Genomic DNA, 22305 nt, shown 5'->3' with positions numbered 1-22305 from the left:
ACATCAAGGCTGCACAGCACAGAAGAAAGACCGAGCACTCCCCACTCCTGTGTTGAGAAGCCCAGTTCTGCTCCTCACTGACTGCATGAACTTGGACTGATTGCCCATCCTCTGTAAGACTTTATTTGCTTATCCTGAAATGGGGTCAACCCTTGCTCGGCCCACATCACGGCTATTATTGAATGGGAAGACATATGGAAAAGGGCTTTGGGAACCGTTAAGTGCTGATTAAATGCAAGGTGTTCTCCCTTTATGAACACACAACGTGTCTGCCCTGGAATGCTGTAGGGAACAGAGCCCCACCACAGATGAAAAAAGACCAGAGCCTGGCAGGAGGAGGGGAGGGGAAGCCGTGTATAAATGTGAGAGATTAAAACTGTTGAGACTAAGAAGGCTTAGAATTCAAATTCAATGAAAACAACTCTGCCAGCCAAACCAAGCTCCTGTTTTGGTTGCTGGATGTCACTTCCAACTTAGGGAGTGTCACCATCCAGGTGCACCTGTGTCCGACTTAGAACAGAGAGGCGGCAGGCCTCTCAGGCCAGACCCACTGGCCAGTGTGACAATAAAGGTGACTCATCTTACCTGTGTAACGTTTACTTTCATATCAAATATAATTTATAACGAGATTAGCCTGGCTTATATTCAGTAATATGCATATGTCATTGTGCTGCCTGGTAACTGGACACAAATGGTAAATGGTCCTAATAAATGACTGAAATGATCATTATTATTTAATACAAGCACGGTTTATAGTTTTTCTCTTTTCACTTTGTTAGTTTTCCAGGATTTGTAATGAATAACTCTTTCCTGATTGCTATGATGATGATAATGATGATCATTATCTCGCATGCCCACACATACACACACACACACTCATGCACTCACACACACACATGCACATGCTCACACACACGCACGCACACATACACACACACACTCACACACACATACACCCCCGAAGACAGAGGTCCTGGATCATTCTTCCTGATGTGTTTAATTTCCTTGCCTTGACTGCCTTTTTTCTGGTCCCTGGGCTTAGATTTTCCCTGTGACAACCTTGCCCATCCTGTCCTCTCCCACCTCTGCACCTGTCCGCACCCCCAACCTAAGATAGAATAATTTTCTGAAGCTTCTTCTCTACATCATTTCTTTCCTTAGAAATTACTGGCTCATCATGGAATCAGACTTTTGAGTTAGCAAAACCTAAGAAACGTTTCTCTCCTAGCCTGTCAAATAGAGTGGTTAGATTCTTGGCTTGATCATGTTCACCATGGATTCCTCAGCATCTGGTACAGTGCTGGGTGCACAACAGGCTGGCCAGAAGTAGTTGCTGAATTTTAAAACAATCTAATTCAGCCCTTTCATTTTACAATGAAAAGCTTTGGGACACAGAGCGGTTACGTGTATGTAAATGGCAGCTCCAGCACCCAAATGCAAGCCTTTCGACTTGTATGGTAAGAGTCCCAGCAGGAAACAGATGGCACCCGCAAGTCAGGATAATTAACTTGAGGAAAGTTTAAAACAGGGACTATTTACAAAGATATGGACTGCATGTGGGGAAACCACAGTGGCCAGCGCAGGGTCCCACAGCTAGCAACAGTATCTCCCGTAGACCTGGAGGGGCTAGGAGGGAGGAGGGGGGACCTGAAGCAGAAAGGACAGAGTCCTGGGGAAAGAGCTTCCAGAAGAGGAGAGGGATTCCGCCAGCTGTGCACAGCCTGTCTTCTTTCCCTTTCCTCCCTCCAGGCCCCCTCCAAGGCTCCCATTGTTCAAACTCAATAGGAAGCCGGAGGAGGAGGGAGCCCTGGTGATGGAGTCCCTACAGGTCAGTCTTGGCAGAAAGCAGGAAGGGTGGAGTGCCTCTGAAGGAGCACCTGGATGATACCCATTGCCCTGCACTGAGATGTGGCTCTAGGGGATTGTCCAGAGCAGTGAATTAACTAAGCAAACATCTCCTGAGGTCTGACTGTTGGCCAGGCCTTAGGCTGGCGCACCAGGCTGTGCTTCCGGCTTCCAAAAAGCCACCCCACTACCTATCATCCTCCGTTGGAGCTTCATTCCTCTGGGGCTCCGCCAGAATATTTTGATCTCCCGGCATTGCATTGTTTAATACCATCCTGCTGGCTGGTATTGCAAAGACACCAGGGGTTTGTTTATTGACTGTGGATAAAAGAGGCTACGGGATTGTGTTCCAGGCTGGGTTCTGGAGAAGGGTCTGGTTGGGCAGGAGGGTGGGAAACTGCCCTGGAGGGAAGGCAGGCAGTTTGGGGTAAGGGCGGGGAGGTGCTGGGGGAAGAGCAGAGGGGAGGAGGATGCTTACCTTCTCCACAACCTTACCTGGGCCGGGAGCCTTGGCCGGGCATTCGCTCACGGTAAGATGTTAGGTTGGGGGAAGGCAGAAGGCTGCAGTGTCGGAAATGGGGCAACAAAGGGTGAGAAATAAAAGAGCTGGGGGGGAGAAGGTTCGTAGGGTGCTCCACCCACCCCCTCCTTTCTCAGCAGAATCCCAGCAAGGAGTGAGTGTGCTCAAGTCAGGAAATCCCATGCATCCCTACCCTCAACAGGGAGGAAAAGGAGAATGGCAGAATGACAACAAAAGGCATTCTCAAGTGAGTATTAGGATTCAGTAGCTCTGATAATTTGCCAGGCAGCTGCACGGCTGAAACGTCCTCGATTAGAATTGGTCAGGCTTCCAAATCGCCCCCCTGGAATCCACGTGTTCAGAACCCCAAGGCTCAGCATCTCGAAATCCCAGGGTGTGTTTAATTAATGCTACTGCTATTTAAAGGACACACTATCATCTGGCCCACATAATGGGAATAAATTCAAAAAAAAATTTTTTTTTAAAGAAGAAAATCGATTATCTCCACTTCTGGGACTTCCTTAACACTCCATCGACTCGGGTTCAGGCTACAGTGGTCTGATTCTTTTGTCCCCCAGGCTCTTCCAGAGGGAGAGAATTACCTTGGAAAAGTTATGGGGGAGGTCTGCAATCACACCACGTTTGTGTTGGTAGAGAAGTCTCAGACCGAGACTCTCTTGCTTCCACAGTATAAAGAGAAACCAAAAGATTTTGGAAACATCTGCGAATGCTTTTTTTTTTTTTTTCCTGTTTTTAAAATTTCTATGTGAGTTTTTAAAAATAGATTGCACATTCACATGGTTCAAAATCCAGAGAGTACAAAAAGGTATGCTGAGGGAAAACTCCCTCCCACCGTGTCTCCTGCCCTACTCTTTCCTGGCACTGTTACATTATCTGAAGCCTTCTAGAATTTCTGTAAGCCTATATGGGCAAATGCCAATATGCCATCATAGTTTTGTCTTGTATTCATAGACAAGGTGGCCTACTGTCCCACTGTGTATAAATTCTAAAATGACCGTAGAAATTCATTACAGAGCCAGTAATACATTTTTATTAAAGATTGTTTGTTAAAAACATTATCTCATCCATTAAAATACAGGTAGTCACTCTAACGTCTGGTGCTATAGTCCACTCTAGGCAGAATCACCACTGAGGAGGGAGACTCTAACAGGATTACGTATTCATTACCTGTCTTCATTCCCTGAAATGTGAGCCATTCACTAGATACATGAGACACAAGTTAAGGCACTATCCAGGGGCTGTGAGGCCAGTGACCCGGTGCAGCATCTCATGAGAGGCCTGCTGACCTATCTTCCTGTGACATCTGGCATTTGAGCAAAAGAGGGAAGGTGGATTGAGGCAGAGAGATTTGTGATGAGAAAGAACAGTGGGCCCCTAAGTACATTTATACTGCAAATATGACAGGAAAGAGAGTCGCCCTATGAAGCCTGTGAGGAAATGCATGATAAAAAAGAACGCGGGACCCTGTATTGGATGATGTCCCATCTGAGGACCTTAAGGGAAGGCTATATTCAGCGTTGGAAACACTACAGCCAGAGCCAACTTAAAAAGCAGACGGAGGGGCGCCTGGGTGGCTCGGTCGGTTGAGCATCCGACTTCGGCTCAGGTCATGATCTCGAGGTCTGTGAATTCGAGCCCCGCGTCGGGTTCTGTGCTGACAGCTCAGAGTCTGAAGGCTGCTTCGGATTCTGTGTCTCCCTCTCTCTTTCTGCCCCTCCCCCGCTCATGTTCTGTCTCTCTGTCAAAAATAAATAAACATTTAAAAAAAGAAAAAAGAAAAAAGCAGACGGAGACCGTGGGGTTTCCCCAGAAGGGGTTCTAGTCCCCACTCATCCCTCTCAGGGACCCTGTGTGCAGTGCACAGACTGTGGAACCGGATGTACAGGACGGGCCTAACTGTAGGACAAGTGTTGTTGGTCCTCACCCATGTGACCAAGCTAGTCTTCGGTGGTTTCTGCAAGGTTGCCCCGGTGTAGGCTGGCATGTCCTCAGGAAGGAAGTGCTTCTTCCAATTCTTGTTCTTAGGGTCCCCAGGAAAAGTCTCTGCCTGAGGCTCCAGAATGTAGTGTGGAGTTTGAAGGGACAGGGTAAATGTGGGAAAACGGTCCTGAGAAGCCGTGAGTTTCACTATGATTGAAAGAATTATCTTGGGTGCAATCTAACTGAAGGAATCTCTCACCCTAGCTGGTACTTTTCCCCTGGCTTGATACATGCCTTAGCTTCCCCAGTGCCCAATCGCACCTCTTTGACCTTGACAGCTGGGCCTTCGGACATTTGCCAAGGCATGGCCTCCAGCCTTGTCCTGTTTGATCCAATGAGATGCTGCTAGTTTGCCTCCTAGCTGGGTCTGTGCCTCGGCTGGTGGGGGTCTTTGCTCCGACTCATCAGGTTTGGAACTAAGCAAATGGTCCCTGGGGTCGGTAGCTTCCAGATCCTTAGGTTCTTTACAAACCTGGATGTTATTCGGCAGCCCCAGAAAACATTTCTTTCCTGAGATCAGCTCCTTGCCCAGGCCCAGGCCCAGCACAGGGCTTCACCTCCCTCCCTCCTGCCCATGCACAGACAGGGTCCTGCCTTACGCAGCTGCGTGGCTTTGTGCATGGTTGTTTATACCACTCGTCACCTGCCCTACCCCACACTATAGAGTGACTTATTTGAAATTAACTCCCTCACTACCTCAAATTTAATTGCCACACAAAGGAAGTGGCTAGAGAGACTCTCAGAGTTGGGGAGGAAAAGACTGTAACATCACCAGTGTCCTTGAAAAACACCATAAATAAGTCATTTTAATTATATTCTCCCTTTACCAATAACCACCGTGTGTAGTCTTATCTTCAATAATACTGTCACATGACAGGAGATAAGATTCCCCAGCCTTGTTGTTGGGGGAAGATTACGTTTCCTTTCATGTTTAATTGACAAGCTATACTTACCGTGGCCATTGCCAGGGAGATAGGAGAGCCGGCTGATTTTGAAGAGATGATAGAGGGTTTGGGGATAGAACAAAGGCTACTGGATGGCAAATGTCCTTGTCCCCTGGGCTGAGGTATCCCTGTTGCATTTTCAGTTTCATCAGCTGATACGTGGTTGCCGTCATGATTCTGTATAAAATGCCAGCACCAAAAAACAAAGCAAACAGAGCTGGTGACGACCCGTTTTCCCTCTCTTCTCTCTTTTTCTCTGAAAAATCAGTGTTCAGAAAATATTGTGTCCCTTTGAAAGACATCTGAAAATGGCGATAAATAGCAATAAAAGAGGAAGGAAAATCCCAGTGTCTGTGTCAAAGGGGTTTCTCACAAGTTTTATGTGGCTGGGAGAGGTTAAATGTAACTATGGAAACATAATTAATGCTATCAAGACCTTGACTTGAAATTATGTTTAGAGAAAAATGTAAATGTCACTGTCTCTTATTTCGAGAAGACAACATTTTAGAAACATTGAATCTTTCCAGTCTACACGCGATGTTTCTCATTGTGTTTTTAACTGGCCGATAAAGGAAGTCAGGCTACCTCCTGTTAATTCTCTCAGATTCCTGCTTCCTAAGAAGTGAGTACAATCTTTTTTTTTTTTTTTTTCCCTTAAAAAAATCCATCCCCTCCCTTTAAGGAAAAAAAAAAATCTACTTTTTCTTTTCTTGACTGAGTCTTATGGCATTTAAATATGTTAGAATCAACCCTTCTTCCAGTTTACTTAACTTCTATACTAATGTCATGAAACAAATCTGCCCTGTTGGTAGCTAAAACATGAAGGAAACTGCCTTTCTTAGTTTTCTGGATTCCTAGAGGCAAAGATGCTCTCTTATCTCAGAAACACAGCATCCCAATGGCAGACGACTATTGGGATATGATGCATTTTGTAAATCAAACAGGAAATCTTTACATTTGTGGCAATGGGTTTCCCTCACCCTGTATAAAGCGTAACTTGACATTTATAATTTTTTTCCCTTCAAAGATTGTTTTATCTTTTGAATATTCTATTCTCCCAAATGGTAGCTATTTCCATTTAATGCTTCCAGGACTAAAATGGAAGCATTATCTCCCTGATTCTAATTTAGACTGTGGTTAAGAAAGTTTTAGCACAAATAAGGCTTTTGATTACAGGTCACTTGTAGGAAGATGCTTTAGCGTTACCGTTAAAATATTAATAATTCAGTTGTTTGATCATATCATATATTGGTGATGCGAAAATCACCCTAATATTTTGTGCCGTGTTTGTTCAGAGACTGAATTAATATCTGAAATACCAAGTTCATTACCTTCTAACCTTTTCAGGTTACACGAGATAGCTTTCATCTTATAATGTATAACAGATTTTAAAATACCTTGTAACACCTGAATTCGGTCACCTTTCGCTTATTTGAAAATGATGAAGGAAAACAGTTTTTCAGAAGCGGAATAAAGATGATGGCTACTTTCAAAATCACTTTTCTTCGCGAACACTGAAGCATTTGGCTCTCAGAACCTAGTGTTATTTCACAAGTTTAAGAACTCTAGATTCTAGTATTACTTTTTTCTAAAATAATAACCATATGGTGCTCTTAGTGATGAAAAGTACTCTTAAAAGTAGGAAGGGATTTTCATGAAAAAAGAAAGCATGAGAAAAGATTTCAAAGGGCTTTCTAGTCTTATGTGTTCACACATTAAATGCTGGGTGCCTGAGTGACATTCTGTGCGTAAAATAAATGCAGATTATGCTGTTAATGTGATTGTTTGAAGAAGCAACGAGAGGAAAACACACTGGCTTTGAGAAAAGTAATTACCTGAGGAGTTGCATTATTGGTTCCCAACCTGTAAATGAAAGAGAAAACATCAAGGAGATTGCTCACTCTTACTCAACCCACAAACCTCCTCAAACCCAACCTTGCTAGGGCAGCGTCTCTCTACAAATGATTATACCCGAAGCGTCTTAAATGTAAACCCATAATGGAGACTTCTCATGTAGCACAACATAAAAGCTGATTGCTTGCTTACACACCAGAAATCCCTCTGGTTCTAGAGAAACGAGAAAACAAGAACATCTTACCCACGGTAACTAAAGATCTCCCTCCATTTGTCAAGAAATGAAATTTTCCTAGTTATCTCCTCTAAATCCAGCTCCCGGGAGCTTTGTTCCTGGTCCGAGACTTGCATAGTCCCTTGGGTAATGCGGGGAACTGAAGAAGGGAGTTGTTTCCTTGGGAGAGAGAGGTCTGGCAGAGGGGACGAAAGACGCTGGCTCTGCGGACGGCGAGCTGAAAAGCTCTGCCTCTTCGGGCCATCGAGGTCACACCACACGGATGCTGCTCTGGGCTCTCTGTAAACCCCTGCCGTCAGATCACGATTAAACTTTCATTCGAGGTGGAATACTTTGTGTATTGTTCTCTGTACAGATGCTATGAACGTTTAACCTGAGACACACGCTTGTAAACCAAAGGATTGCAATTACTTTTTCTGTATCAAAGCAATTGGGATAATTTAGTTGATGAAGAATACCATCCTGGTGAAATGTGATAGTACTTTGTGCTGTCGTGCTTCTGTGGAAGTGTTTGTGGTACAGAAATACTTAGCCAAGGGCTGGGTAAGAGCCGTTCTGATTATCTAAAAGCCGTATTAACTACTGTTGGATAATATGCAGGCCAAGGAAGAAACTGTCCAGCAGATGTTTGGCATAGGGCTTAGTACGCAGAAGTCTTGCACACAGTTTGAAAAAGGGCCGGTTTGCTTCGTTGCAGGGACAAGTCTAAAATTATGTCACGTGCTATTGGCTGTATGAAATGTAGCTGCAATAAACCGGCATAATAGAGAATGTCCATTGTTGTGATGGTGAATCTTATGTGTCATCTTGTTGGGCTATGGAAGCCAGCCTAACACCAATCTGGTGCAACACCAATCCAGATGTTGCTGTGAAGTTATTTTTTTTTTTTTCGATGTGATTAACATGTACATGGTAGATTTTGAGTCGAGTGGATTTTCCTCCAAAATGTGGTTGAACCTCAACCAATCAGCTGGAAGGCCTTAAGAGAAAAGACTGTGAGGTCTCCGGAGGAAGAAGGAATTCTGCCTCTAAAAAGCCTTCAGACTCAAGACTGAAGCATCAACTCTTCTCTGGGTCTCCATCCCGCTGACCTGCCTTGCACATTTTAGACTTGCCAGTCTTTTGTGAGCCAATTCCCTAAAAGGAAGGTCTCTCCTCTCTTCCTCTCTCTCTCTCTCTCTCTCTCTCTGGAGAACCCTGAGTAATAGTGTTTATCAAAAACAAACACTGGTTACCAGTAAAAGTGCTTTTGGCTCCTCTGATTTGGTTGAATATCAAAATTGAATCTCAGGAGGTCATTTTTCTCTCTGAACATTTCTGACCATGAGTTTTGTAAAATCCCGAGAATGTGAAGAGGTCAAGGCAAAGAGGCTATTTGGATTTATTATGATTTGAGTAGTCAGGGCTGAGGGGATATATATATATATATATATATATATATATATATATATATATATATAATATTGCAAAGACCTTGAAACATAGCAAGTCACTAACGAAACCAGAGGTGGATTTAGGTGTCCACTGTTTTGCTTTGCTTTGGAAGTCTCTGCCTCTGGTTTCTTTAACTTTTGGTGGTTGTTTAACCATTTCATGTTCCCAAGTCCCATAAGCTTCCATCAGATTTCGTATTTTTGTTGTAAACATAAGAGGCATAAATAATTCCTTTCTTATTTCCCTTCTCTAGCCATAAATGCTTTTTTTTAAGCCTTACTGTTCCCTTCTTTATAATTTTATAGTTTTAGTGGTAGCATCAGTATTTAATATTTATTAGGCAGTCCCAGTATAGAAAAAAAAAAAGAAATTATGTGATCCTTGCTCTCAAATAATGAGAAATGTCTTGGAATTTTTTATTTAGAAAGTCACATTAAAAAATAAATTCTGGGGGCGCCTGGGTGGCGCAGTTGGTTGAGCGTCTGACTTCAGCCAGGTCACGATCTCACGGTCCGTGAGTTCGAGCCCCGCGTCAGGCTCTGGGCTGATGGCTCAGAGCCTGGAGGCTGTTTCCGATTCTGTGTCTCCCTCTCTCTCTGCCCCTCCCCCGTTCATGCTATGTCTCTCTCTCTCTCCCAAAAAAATAAATAAATGTTGAAAAAAAAATTAAAAAAAAAAATTCTGGATCTGCCATTTAAATTGTTTAATAACCCCAAACCAAGAAAGGAGAGTAGCTACCTTTTTCTTAAGAATCATTATTAAATCTGTGTATTTTTGTCTGTGGCTGTGTCCTACTTTACAGAAAATTCTGTCGGTGAATAGACAGCTTACCAATAAACTGTTCTGTTGGGTTTCATAAACATATATTGGGTATTTCCTATGTGCCAGGCACTTGGAAAGGCCAAGGTAAATAACATGAGGTTCCTGCTCTCTCCAGTGGTGGAAACAGACACACTGAGAGAGGAAAATGCTGTGAGAACAGAGGCTCAGTGGGCAGTACGTTCACAGGAGATGGACAAGACAGTGGAGTGGTTACGAGCATGGCCTCTGAGCCCCAACTGCTTAGTTTTGAGTCATGGTTTCACCTCTTGCTATCTGTATGGCTTTAGACAAGTTATTTGACTTTGCTGTACCTCAGTTTATTCATCTGTGAAGTCAGGATACTTTCATATCTTTACCATATTAAGACTTCTAACCTATGAAAATAGTATACTACTCCACTTATTTAGACCTTATTTCTCTTCCCATTGTTTAATTCCCAAAAGTGGAATGACTGAATCCAATGCTATGATCATTTGATTGATTGATTGATTGATTGATTGATTTATAAGTTTATTTATTTTTTTTTTGAGAGAGAGAGAAAGCATGCATGCATGAACAGGGGAGTGGCAGAGAGAGGGAGGGAGGGAGGGAGGGAGGGAGGGAGAGAGAGAGAGAGAGAGAGAGAGAGAGAGAGAGAGAGAGAGAATGCCAAGCAGGCTCTGTGCTACAGAGGCTTGACATGAGGCTTGATCCCATGAACCATGAGATCATGACATGAGCTGAAATCAAGAGTCAGACACTTAACCCACTGAGCCACTCGGGCACCCCAAATGGCACGGTCATTTTAAAGACTTTAGATACATATTCCAACTTTCATTGTTGTTTGTAAGCGTCCCTTGCTCAACCTCTCTTATTCCTTTAATTCTCAAGTTGGAATTCATGGTTCTACTCTTTTTAATAAAGAAAGTGCTGCCTTTGCTTCCTTACCATTCTCTCCATTTTCAGTTGGATACTTATTAGGGCTCTATGGATAGAAAGGGCTGGCCTCTGGAATATACCAAGAGTCAAGAATGTGCTTCAACCACATCCAGAGGAAGCCACCACTCTCTTGGGCATTGTATCAAGACTTAGAGCAGGAGGCCTGGGTGTAAGAAATGAAGTACAAAGAAAAAATGGGACTGGGGGATCCTGGGCCAGGCTGGAGGGACAGGGCAGGGGAGGGGTACAGAAATATGTGGAATCTGGGATTGTCCTTTTCTACAGTCTTATGCCTTTGTCCCTACCTCATGGCATGTGAAATCACCCAAAACTCCTGTTCCAAGACTTTCCCCACTGCAGCAAAGGATTGGGGCTGAATACGGAGTCTCAGGCAGCAAGAAGTCTGCAGCAGCAAAAGGAAGGAATAAGAGCAAAGCAAGGATAGTTGGGGAGAAGGAGGGTTTTGCAGCCATGTGGTGGGGGCAGTGGGTGATGGTGGAGGGTCCAAAATCATTCATCTGTGAAGGAAGTATACTACATAAATGCAGAAACCTGTGGTCTGAATCCATTTGTATTCTTTGTGGATAATTAAAAAAAAAAATACCAATGATTTCATGAGAGAGGCTAGTATCTCTTCCAAACATAGAAATCAGTATATAAAAATTTAGTGTTATTAACATTTGCTGTAGTTTCCCAGAAAGCTATGACTGATCAATCAGCCTTATAGTCAAATTTGAAAATGCTGGGCTTGCAAAGGTTTTGACTAGCTGGCAAAATTATTCCCAGACTTTCTTCTTGCTGTTTTCTTATGATGATTCATAGACAGAAATCTGGAAATAAACTTTTAGAACCTTTTGATTTTTTTTTTAAAGCAAAATCTCTTTAGTGTTTAATTAACCTTACCCCTGAAAAGCTCTTCCTTAGGATTAAGTTAAATCCTTTATGCTTTAATTATCATTCATTCTCTTTAGTTCTACTTTCTGTGAAGATGGAAATTTCCTGATTACATTCCTTCCTAAAAGAACTCCGCCAATCCATAGAAACTAGAAGATGGCTGATACATTCTCTTTTTGTTCTTCGGTGGTGTAGTGAGGAGAAGAGGGTGTCAGGCTCAGGGTCAAGTTCCAAGGCCTCGCCCATGACTTCATAACTTTGGAAAAGTTAGTCAGTCTCTCTGAGCTTCGTGTGCTGTGGCTCCTTTGACTTACTTCATGGAATCATAATGAATATGACTTATGTGAAAACTCCTAATCTTTAACCAATGTTTTCTTACTTCCTATACGTTAAAAATACTCCTTTACAGCCTACAGAATGGGAGAAGATATTTGCAAATGACATATCTGATAAAGAATTAGTCTCCAAAATCTATAAAAAACTTATCAAACTCAACACCCCCAAAACAAATAATCCAGTTAAGAAATGGGCAGAAGACATGAATAGACATTTTTTCCAAAGAAAACATCCAGATGGCTAATAGACACATGAAAAGACGCTCAACATCACTCATCATGAGGGAAATACAAATCAAAACCACATTGAGGTACCACCTCACACCTGTCAGAATGGCTAAAATTAACAACACAGGAAACAACAGATGTTGGCAAGGATGCAAAGAAAGGGGGAAACCCTCTTATACTGTTGGTGGGAATGCAAACTGGTGCAGCCACTCTGGGAAACAGTATGGAGGTTCCTCAAAAAATTAAAAATAGAGAAAGGGAGACAAAACAAAACAAAACAAAAAAACCACCACCACAACCATCATATGTTATAAATAAAATTACGTTCTTTAAAAAAAAAAATTTAAAAATAGAACTACCCTATGACTCAGCAATTGCACTACTAGGTATTTACCCAAAGGATATAAAAATACAGACTCGAAGGGGTACATACAGCTCCGATGTTTACAGTAGCACTATCAACAATAGTCAAACTAAGAGCCCAAATGTCCATCAACTGATGAATGGATAAAGAAGATGTGGGGGCGCCTGGGTGGCGCAGTTGGTTAAGTGTCCAACTTCAGCCAGGTCACGATCTCGCGGTCCGTGAGTTTGAGCCCCGCGTCGGGCTCTGGGCTGATGGCTCAGAGCCTGGAGCCTGTTTCTGAGTCTCCCTCTCTCTCTGCCCCTCCCCCGTTCATGCTCTCTCTCTGTCCCAAAAATAAATAAACGTTGAAAAAAAAAAAAAATTAAAAAAAAAAAAAAAAGAAGATGTGGTGTGATACACACACACACACACACACACACACACAAAGCCATCAAAAAGAATGAAATCTCGGGGCGCCTGGGTGGCTCAGTCGGTTAAGCGTCCGACTTCGGCTCAGGTCATGATCTCGCGGTCTGTGAGTTCGAGCCCCGCGTCGGGCTCTGTGCTGACAGCTCAGAGCCTGGAGCCTGTTTCAGATTCTGTGTCTCCCTCTCTCTGACCCTCCCCCATTCATGCTCTGTCTCTCTCTGTCTCAAAAATAAATAAACGTTAAAAAAAAATTTAAAAAAAAAAGAATGAAATCTCGCCATTTGCAACAACATGGATGAGGCTAACAGCATTGATTATGCTAAGCGAAACAAGTCAGAGAAAGACAAATACTGTATGAATTCACTCATATGTGTAGTTTAAGAAACAAAACAGATGAACACATGGGAAGGGAAAAGAGAGAGAGAGGAAAACAAACCATAAGAGACTCTTAACAATAAGAGAACAAACTGAGGGTTGATCAAGGGAGGTGGGTAGGGGGATGAACTAGATGCATGATGGATATTAAGGAAGGCACTTGTTGGGATGAGCACTGGGTATTATATGCAAGTGATGAATCACTAAATTCTACTCCTGAAACCAATATTATACTATATATTAACTAACTAGAATTTAAATAAAAAATTGAAAACTAATTCTCCTTTAAACATTTTCTTTTTTCATGGCTTTATATATTTTGACAGTGGCATCATGGCCATCATAGAGCCAGAAGTCAAAGTCCTAAAGTGAGAAAATACAGATATTGGTCGCAAACAGTCCCTCAGTCCGTGTGGCCTTTGACTGGTCATTTAGTCACTGGTGTGAGCCCCATTCCTCATCTGAAAGACCTTAAAGACCAGTGTAGTGTAATGGGAAATACATATTTGGTCATTGTCCCCAGTTACTGGCACAAAGCTCTTTAAAGTCCTTGGAATTTCCTGAGTAACAAGAGTGATAGGACCATCTTTTGTTCTAATGAGGCTTGGCTGGGCTTCTAGATGGCTCTGGGATGGAGACTTGTCACCAGAAAGACCAAGCCTTAATGGGAAGTCTAAGACTTTCAATCTTAGCCTCCAACCTCCATGGAGGGGATATATGAGCCAGAGATCAAGTTGATCACCAATGGCCAAGGACATGATCAATCATGCCTGTGTAATGAAACTTTGGTAAAACTCCTAAACATCCATTTGCCATGAAGGTGGCATACCCCAATTCCACTAGGGACAGAGATTCCTGTACTTGAGACCCTTCTGAACCCCACCTTATGTACCTCTTTACCTACATGTTAATTTATATTCTTTATAATAAACTAGTAATGTAAGTAAAATGCTTTCTGAGTCCTTTGAGATGTTCTAGCAAATTACTGATTCTGTTGAGGGAGTCATGAGAAGCCCTGGTTATAGCCAGTTAATCAGAATGATCTGACACTTGTGACTGGAGCCTGAACTGAAAACATTTTTGTGGAACTGAGCCCTTCAACCCACAGATTTGAACTCTAGTTAGTTAATATCAGAATTGAGTTAATTATAATTGGACACCTAGTTCACCTAGTTGGAGAATTGGAGAACTGGTTGGTGTCGGGGAAAAAAAAAACTTTCACCTGGTGTCAAAAACAACTTGGCAACCAGCATTTAAAGTACATATCCTGGAGTCAGGCTGCTTGAGTAGGAATTTTTGCTTCTTTACTATATTAGTTTTCTATTACTGACTAACAGATGAGCATAGATTTAGCAGCTTAAAACAACACTCATTTATTATTTCATAGTTTCTATGCATCAGGAGCCCCATCATGGCATAAACGGGTGCTCTACTCAGGGTCTCACAAAGATGCAATCAAGGTGACCTCCAGTTCCCATGAGGTTCAGGTTCCTCTTCTAAGTTCATATAGTTGTGGCAGAACCCATTTCCTTGTGATTATAGAACTAGTTTCTTCTAGACAAGCAGAAAAAGGGAGTCTCTGCTGCTTCAAGTCTCTGATTCTGGGGAAAGTCCCAGCTTCCTTAAAAAGAACTCACTTGGAGCGCCTGGGTGGCGCAGTCGGTTAAGCGTCCGACTTCAGCCAGGTCACGATCTCGCGGTCCGGGAGTTCGAGCCCCGCGTCAGGCTCTGGGCTGATGGCTCAGAGCCTGGAGCCTGTTTCCGATTCTGTGTCTCCCTCTCTCTCTCTGCCCCTCCCCCGTTCATGCTCTGTCTCTCTCTGTCCCAAAAATAAATAAACGTTGAAAAAAAAAATTTAAAAAGAACTCACTTGACTAGGTTCAGCCCACCCAGGATAATCTCCCTTTTGGTTAACTCAAAGTCAAACTGATTAGGGACATTAATTACACTTGCAAAATCCTTTCACCTGTGCTGTATAAGGTAACATAATCATGGAGATGGTAGCCCATCACCTTTGCCATATTCTGTTGGCTTATTCAGATTGTCTTTCTTCTTGTGAGTTTTGGCAGGTTGTATCTTCCAAGGAATTGGTCCATTTCATCTAGATTATCAAATTTGTGAGCATAGAGTTGTTCATAGTCTTCCTTTATTATCCTCTTAATGTCCATGAGATTTGTAGTAATGTCACCTCTTTTATTTCTAATATCAGCCATTGTGTCCTCCCTTTTTCTTAGTTAGCCTGGCTAGAGATTTATTGCTTTTATTGATCTTTTCAAAGAACCAGTTTTTGGTTTCATTGATTTTTTTCCCCTTATTGATTTCCTGTTTTCAACTGCTCTAATTCTTATTATTTAGTTTTTTCTCCTTACTTTAAATTTAACTTGCACTTCTTCTTCTAATTCCCTAAGGTGGAAACTTGGATTATTGATTTTAGATCTTCCTTGTTTTCTGATATATGTATATTTAGTGCTATAAATTTCCCTCTAAGCATTGCTTTTGCCGCATCCCACATGTAAGTTACATTTCATTTTCATTTAGCTCAAAATATTTTTCTTTCTCTTGAGATTTCTTCTTTTTTAAAAAAAAATTTAAAACATTTTATTTTATTTTTTGAGAGACAGAGAGAGACAGAGTGTGATCAGGGGAGGGGCAGGGAGAGAGGGAAACACAGAATATGAACAGGCTCAAGGCTCTGAGCTGTCAGCAGAGAGCCTGATGGGGGCTCAAACCCATGAACGTGAGATCAGGACCTGAGCTGAAGTTGGACGCTCAACCAACTGGCATCCCTGAAAACTCTTCTTTGATTCATGTGTTATTTAGAAGTACATTGTTTAATCTCCACATATTTGGGGATTTTCCAGCTATCTTTCTGTTACTGATTTCTAGTTTAATTTCATTGTGGTCTGTGAGCAGACATTGTATAATTTTTCTTTTTCAAATGTTTATTTATTTGAAGGGGCGCAGGGAGGGGCAGAGAGAAAGGGAGACAGAGGACCCAAAGCAGGCTCTGTGCTGAGAGCTGAGAGCCCGATGTGGGGCTCAAGCTCATGAGCCATGAGATCATGACCTGAGAGAAAATCGGATGCTTAACTGACTGAACTAACCAGGTGCCCCTGATTTTTATTCTTTTAAATTTGTTAAGTTTTGTAACAACTCTGAGAGGTCAGCCAGTTAACTGGGCAGGAGTGTTTTATTGCCCAGAATGTGGCCTATCTTGGTGAATGTTCCATAGGAGCTTGAGAAGAATGTGCGTTCTGCTATTGTTGGATGAAGCAGTCTATAGATATTAATTATATCCAGTTCATTGATGGTGCTGTTGAGTTCAACTATGTCCTCACTGATTTTATGCTTACTAGATCCTTTCATTTCTGAGAAAGAGGTATTGAAATTCCCAACTATGATAGTGGATTCATCTATTTCTCCTTACAGTTCTATTAGTTTTTGCTTTGCATACTTTGATGTTCTGTTGTTAGGTGCATAAGAACTATTTTTGTTTTCTTGGAGAACTGATCCCTATATCATTATGTTATGGCCTTTTTTATCCCATGTCCCATTGATAAACAAGTCATAGTTCCCACCAACACTCAAGGGAGGGACAATACACCTGTAAGGGAGGAGAGGGTCATGCTAGGGTGTGTCCACTTCATGTACATGCTGGCAGTGATCTTGGGTCAATCATTTCACCTATGTGCTCAGTTTCTACTCTTGTAAAATAGGTACAATATTAACTATCTCACTGATTCATGATGAGGATTCATTAATTAATACCTAAGAAGCATTTAGAATAGCACCACATAGCAAGTATTTAATACTTTGGGCCATTTCTCTTCCCATGGGGCCGATTGCTGCCAATTTCTAGTACCTCTGGCCACCTGGCTAGAGTTGTTACAAAACTCAGGGGGAGGAGAGATCTCTGTTAACTGAAAAACACCACACAAATGAGATGGATTATTGTTTTCCTCATTCTTTTTTTTTAATTTATTTTTTAATGTTTATTTAGTTTTGAGAGAAAGAACAGAGTGCGAGCAGGGGAAGGGCAGAGAGAGAGGGAGACACAGAATCTGAAGCCGGCTCCAAGTTATCAGCACAGAGCCCAATGCAGGGCTCAAACTCATGAACCATGGTATCATGACCTGAGCCCAAGTTGAATGACTAACCGACTAAGCCACTCGGGTGCCCCTTGTTTTCCTCATTCTTTAACAAACATAACTTTTCACCTACTTTCCTACGATTGTGCAATGACACATAATTGTCTGTTTATATTTGTGGAAGTAGAGGTTCCACATCAATTGATCTTGTTGGTGTTTCACACTTGCCTGCTTTGAGATATTTTCTGTCTTGTTTTAGAGGCTGCTCAGGGTCAGAAAGGTCATGGAACAGCGAATAATGATATATGGCTTTGCTGAGTCTGCTGTGTGATCTTATGGAAGTCACTACCCCTCCCTGGGCCTGAGGAGGCAAAATAAGATGATAGACAACACTAGATAATCGCCTGATAACCCCTTCAGTGCTTACCTTCTCCGATTTGTCAATTCTACACAATGCCACCCAGAGTCTCTTGACTCAGGTCCATGCGCCCTCTTTATTTATAGGCTATTTGGGGTTTGGTGATACTTTGTACTCTTTCCCTGGACTTGGGATGATTCAGTTTTCTATGGAACCAAGAAAACCCCGTCAGAGACAGCAGAGTTGATTCTCAGGAATGTGATTCCAGGAACCAGAAGCAAAGCAATGCTAACGAAATCAAAAGCCAGGCAAAATTAACAGATGCTCCGAGTAATGAGCAAGGTGCAGAAAGGTTTTTCATAATGACTGCCTCCGTAGAGTATAAATAGGAACGCATCCCTTCCCTCCCCGTCTCCCCTCACACCATCTGTTATTTGTGTCAGGCAGTCAGTAATTGCTATATGTGACCCTTGTTGTTGGTAACAGGGACAACACTGTGCATTGCAGTTTTCTTTGCTTTCACCCATCTCCTGGCAGCTGTGGCTATAAGGTTTGTGTCTATCCGAAGATGGCAGATCAGGATTTCCTTGGCTCTTGTAACTAAATATAAACAAATCACTCACCCTCCCTATTGGGAAATAAGTTATAAATAACAAGTCAGAGCAATCTTTCATCAGAGAGGCTGTGGTTACTAGGAGACGGGCACTGCTGTCAGGCTAGCTGTTGTCATTACGTATCCATATGGCATTGAATGTAAGCTCTGGTTCCCTGTCTTTGGCCTTTCAAATGGTTCTTGAGGATACTATTCGTGCATATTATTCAACTCTTTTGTGCCTTTTAAGAGACGAAAGCTCGGGTTCTAATTTGGCCTCTGTCATCAGCATGCTGTGTGACTTGGGTGAATCCATTCATCTCTCTGGTCTTCAGTTGAAGTCCCAGTAAAAGAGATGGGAAGGTCGGCTGGGTCAGGGATTGGCAAATTATGGCCCACTGGCCAACAAACCTGGTCTGCTGTCTGTTTATGTGTGGCTTGTAAGCTAAGAGTGTGGTTTTACATTTTTAAATGGGTGAAAACAAATGAACAGAATAATATTTCATGACACAAAACATATGGTGTCATAGTATAACAATATAGAGTTGTGAGATGTAATATGTAATGATATACAAAACTATTTCATGAAAATAATGATTTTCAAACTTGTAGCCACAAATAAAGTTTTATCAGAACACAAACACACTTACTTGTTTACCTGCCCTCTGTGATTGCTTTCACACTCAGTAGCAGAATTGAATGGTTTCGGCAGAGGCCATGAAGACTGCAAAGCCTAAAGTAATTACTATCTGTTTTTTTACAGAAGAAGTTTGCTGACCCCTGAGCTAGGTTGTCTCCTAGGTCCCTGTAGCTCCATTTTACAAATTGACTAATTCTTAGCACAGCTCCCCCTTATCCTGGGAAGGCAACTCCAGGCTTCAGGTGAACCACGCCTGGGCTGCTCCTATAGGAAATCTGGCACTTTCAATGAATCCTGATTACTGCCCTAGATAATGGGTGCCCTGAAAAAACTAGAAACGTCTTGGCCCAAGACAGGATGGGGCGCTGGCCTCTGGCCCTGCCCTCACTCGGCATTGGTCCAGGTCTGGGGACCAGGGCAAGGAGTCACAGGTTTGTCCTGGGAGTTGAGACCTATAGTGGTTCTGGATTCAAAGACTCCTACAGGCCTAGTGAAGAGATGGGCTTCTAGGATGTCCCTGATATGACAGAGAACCCAAATAATTGTGGCTTAAAAGAACCAGAAGCTCAAGGGTCTTTTCCATAAAACTCCAGGTAACCGATACGTTAAAGACATCAACTGATTGCAATCTATGGATTTTAGCTGGATCCTGCAAAAAGCACTTATGAGATGTTGGAGAAATTCAACACTGCATGTTTAAAAATAATAAAGAATTGTTGATTTTTTTAGGTGTGATAATGGTATTATCATTTTTTTTTTCAACGTTTTTTATTTATTTTTGGGACAGAGAGAGACAGAGCATGAATGGGGGAGGGGCAGAGAGAGAGGGAGACACAGAATCAGAAGCAGGCTCCAGGCCCCGAGCCATCAGCCCAGAGCCTGATGCGGGGCTCGAACTCACAGACCATGAGATCATGACCTGGCTGAAGTCGGACGCTTAACCGACTGCGCCACCCAGGCGCCCCTATCATTTTTTTTTAAGAGTCCTTATCCTGAGATCTGTACCAAAATGTTTATGAATGAAATGATGTGATGTCTGAAATTTGCCTCAATCCAGTTGGGGAGGGTTGAAAGTGGGTGAGGGTGTATAGATTAAAAAAAAAAAATGGTCAGGAGTCAGTAGCTGAAAATGTACAATAGGTTCATAGGGATTCATTATATTACATTCTCTAATCATGGATCTATTTGAAATTTTCTATAATAAAAGTTTAAAATATTTAATGTTTATAACCAGTGATTAAAAATTTGTACCTAAAAGGAATTTCGTTTATGAAAAATCTCATACAAGTGCCAAAAGTATATAATTACAGCCATTGTAGCTGTAATTTGTAATAGAAATACTTCGAAGCAAACTTTCCTATGAGAAAAAAACTCCTTGGGGAGAAATGGTTGTGTTAAAAGTTCCAAGCATTTAAAAATTTCAATTAATGGAATACATTTTATTAATAAACGTTTTATTGATATATGATCGTTTGAAAGTTTAAACTAGATAAATAAAGAAGACATAGAAATTATCACTAACTTCCTAGTCAAATCAACTTTTTTTAAATTTTTTTTAATTTTTAAAAATTTTTTTTAACATTTATTTATTTTTGAGACAGAGAGAGACAGAGCATGAACAGGGGAGGGGCAGAGAGAGAGGGGGACACAGAATCCGAAGCAGGCCCCAGGCTCTGAGCGGTCAGCACAGAGCCCGACGCGGGGCTCGAACTCACAGACTGCAAGATCATGACCTGAGCCGAAGTCGGACGCTTAACCGACCGAGCCACCCAGGCGCCCCCAACTTTTTTTTTTTTTAAGCCTATGCATCCATCATGGAAACATTTACCATGTACCAGGTGCCTACTATGATACTATGCATGATACATGGCATTTTATGATTTCTTCAATATAATTGTTGTAAAATTATTTCTTGGACCTGAAAATAAATCTGGGTTCTCCGTGATTAGTCTAGTGGCTTCTCAATCATCAGGCACCTGGGCCTCAGGCCACAGTTACTTCTGTTGTGTGGCTCTGCCATTCTCATGCTTGGCTTGCACCTCATAGTTCAAGATGGCTGCTTCGCCTCCTGCCGTCGACTCTGCATTCCAGGGTGTAGGAGAGGGAGAAAGGTAAAGGACATGCCCTTTAAGGGGATGACACAGATTTTGCCCTGTGTCACTTCTGCTTCTCTTCCACAGGCCAGAATCATGTGGCCATTAATTGGAAGGGAGTTTGGAAATACAGTCCTTAGCTGGGCAACCATTCATTCTCCTAGGAATGTTTTTACTACACGGTTAGGGCAGAATAGCTGTTGGGGCACAGTGACTAGCTTCTGCCATGGCTGCTTATGTTTACATTTATGTTTGTATGCGGACTCCAGGAGTCTCCCTCCGGATCTGAGTTTAATGTTTTGCCTTTCCCTCACCTCCATCTGCATTCTGGCTTCTCTTCCCTTTTCCTCCCTATCTTCTTGGAAACAGCTTGGTGTGGGAATCCATGTGACCACGTTCCTTCAGGTCTGGTGGTTCTGATCCAGACACCCACCCTCCCGTTGTTCATGCATTCCTATCCGTGCAGTCACTCATCTCCCCTGCCGCCACCCCCCAACACCCACACCCACGCCCACAGGCACATATTTGGTGTTGTAGTTCAGGAGGCATGGGTTTTTAGTCCTGTCTCCGTTATTTAGTCCGTATGTAACCTTGGGTAGGTCTCCTCAGCTTTGTGAGCCTCATCTTCCTCACATGGAAGAAAGCATCATCGCGTCACAAGAAAGAACCCTTGCCTAGCCTCCCTTCTGTGATGACTGAGGGTGTGAAGCGTCATGAGGAAGTGCCTGGGCTTTAATTTTTTTTTTTTTTAATGTTTATTTATTTTTGAGACAGACAGGGACAGAGCATGAATGGGGGAGGGACAGAGAGAGAGGGAGACACAGAATCGGAAGCAGGCTCCAGGCTCTGAGCCATTAGCCCAGAGCCCGATGCGGGGCTCGAACTCACAAACCGTGAGATCGTGACCTGAGCTGAAGTCGGATGCTCAACCGACTGAGCCACCCAGGCGCCCCAAGAAGTGCCTGGGCTTTAATAAGGAAAAAGCCACATTACTGGAAAGTAATGGATGGAGGGAACCCTTGTGCACTGTACTTTCCCTGAATCTGATCTCACCGACCTTCTCACAGAGGGAGCCTCTAGGGGCCATATGTCGTACATGACACATCCCAGTCACAGCTGGGTGATCCTGACACAGAATCTTGTCCTGAATAGGCTTGATTGTTTCCTTTGGAAACATGCATTTGGACTCAAGGGTCAGGTGATGGTGATAGTTAGTGGTCGAGGTGTGTAGAGACTTTCCACAGTCCCTCAGGTCCCGGAGTCTTCTCTGAGCCCTGGAAGTCAGCAAGCCTTTGTACTCTGGGAGATACCTTATTTCTTCAATACATTTCACTTCTTTGCTTAAATTTGTTAC

General features: G+C 42.6%; 1 protein-coding gene across 1 annotated transcript in view; it reads right to left on the bottom strand.

Moving 5' to 3' along the window:
- The window catches only part of MINDY4B (MINDY family member 4B), a 37137-nt gene extending 29622 nt beyond the window's left edge, over positions 1-7515 (bottom strand). The window contains exons 1-3 of the mRNA XM_045037435.1: positions 7409-7515; positions 7146-7173; positions 5320-5487 (exon numbers count right to left, since the gene is read on the bottom strand). Of these exons, the coding sequence (XP_044893370.1) occupies positions 5320-5487; positions 7146-7173; positions 7409-7515 (303 nt within the window). The remainder of the gene's footprint in view (positions 1-5319; positions 5488-7145; positions 7174-7408) is intronic.
- Between the last annotated feature and the right edge of the window lie 14790 nt (positions 7516-22305).

Source organism: Felis catus, chromosome C2 (assembly GCF_018350175.1).
Source record: "Felis catus isolate Fca126 chromosome C2, F.catus_Fca126_mat1.0, whole genome shotgun sequence".
Taxonomy (NCBI): Eukaryota; Metazoa; Chordata; class Mammalia; order Carnivora; family Felidae; genus Felis; species Felis catus.
This window is presented reverse-complemented; position numbering and strand designations above follow the sequence as displayed.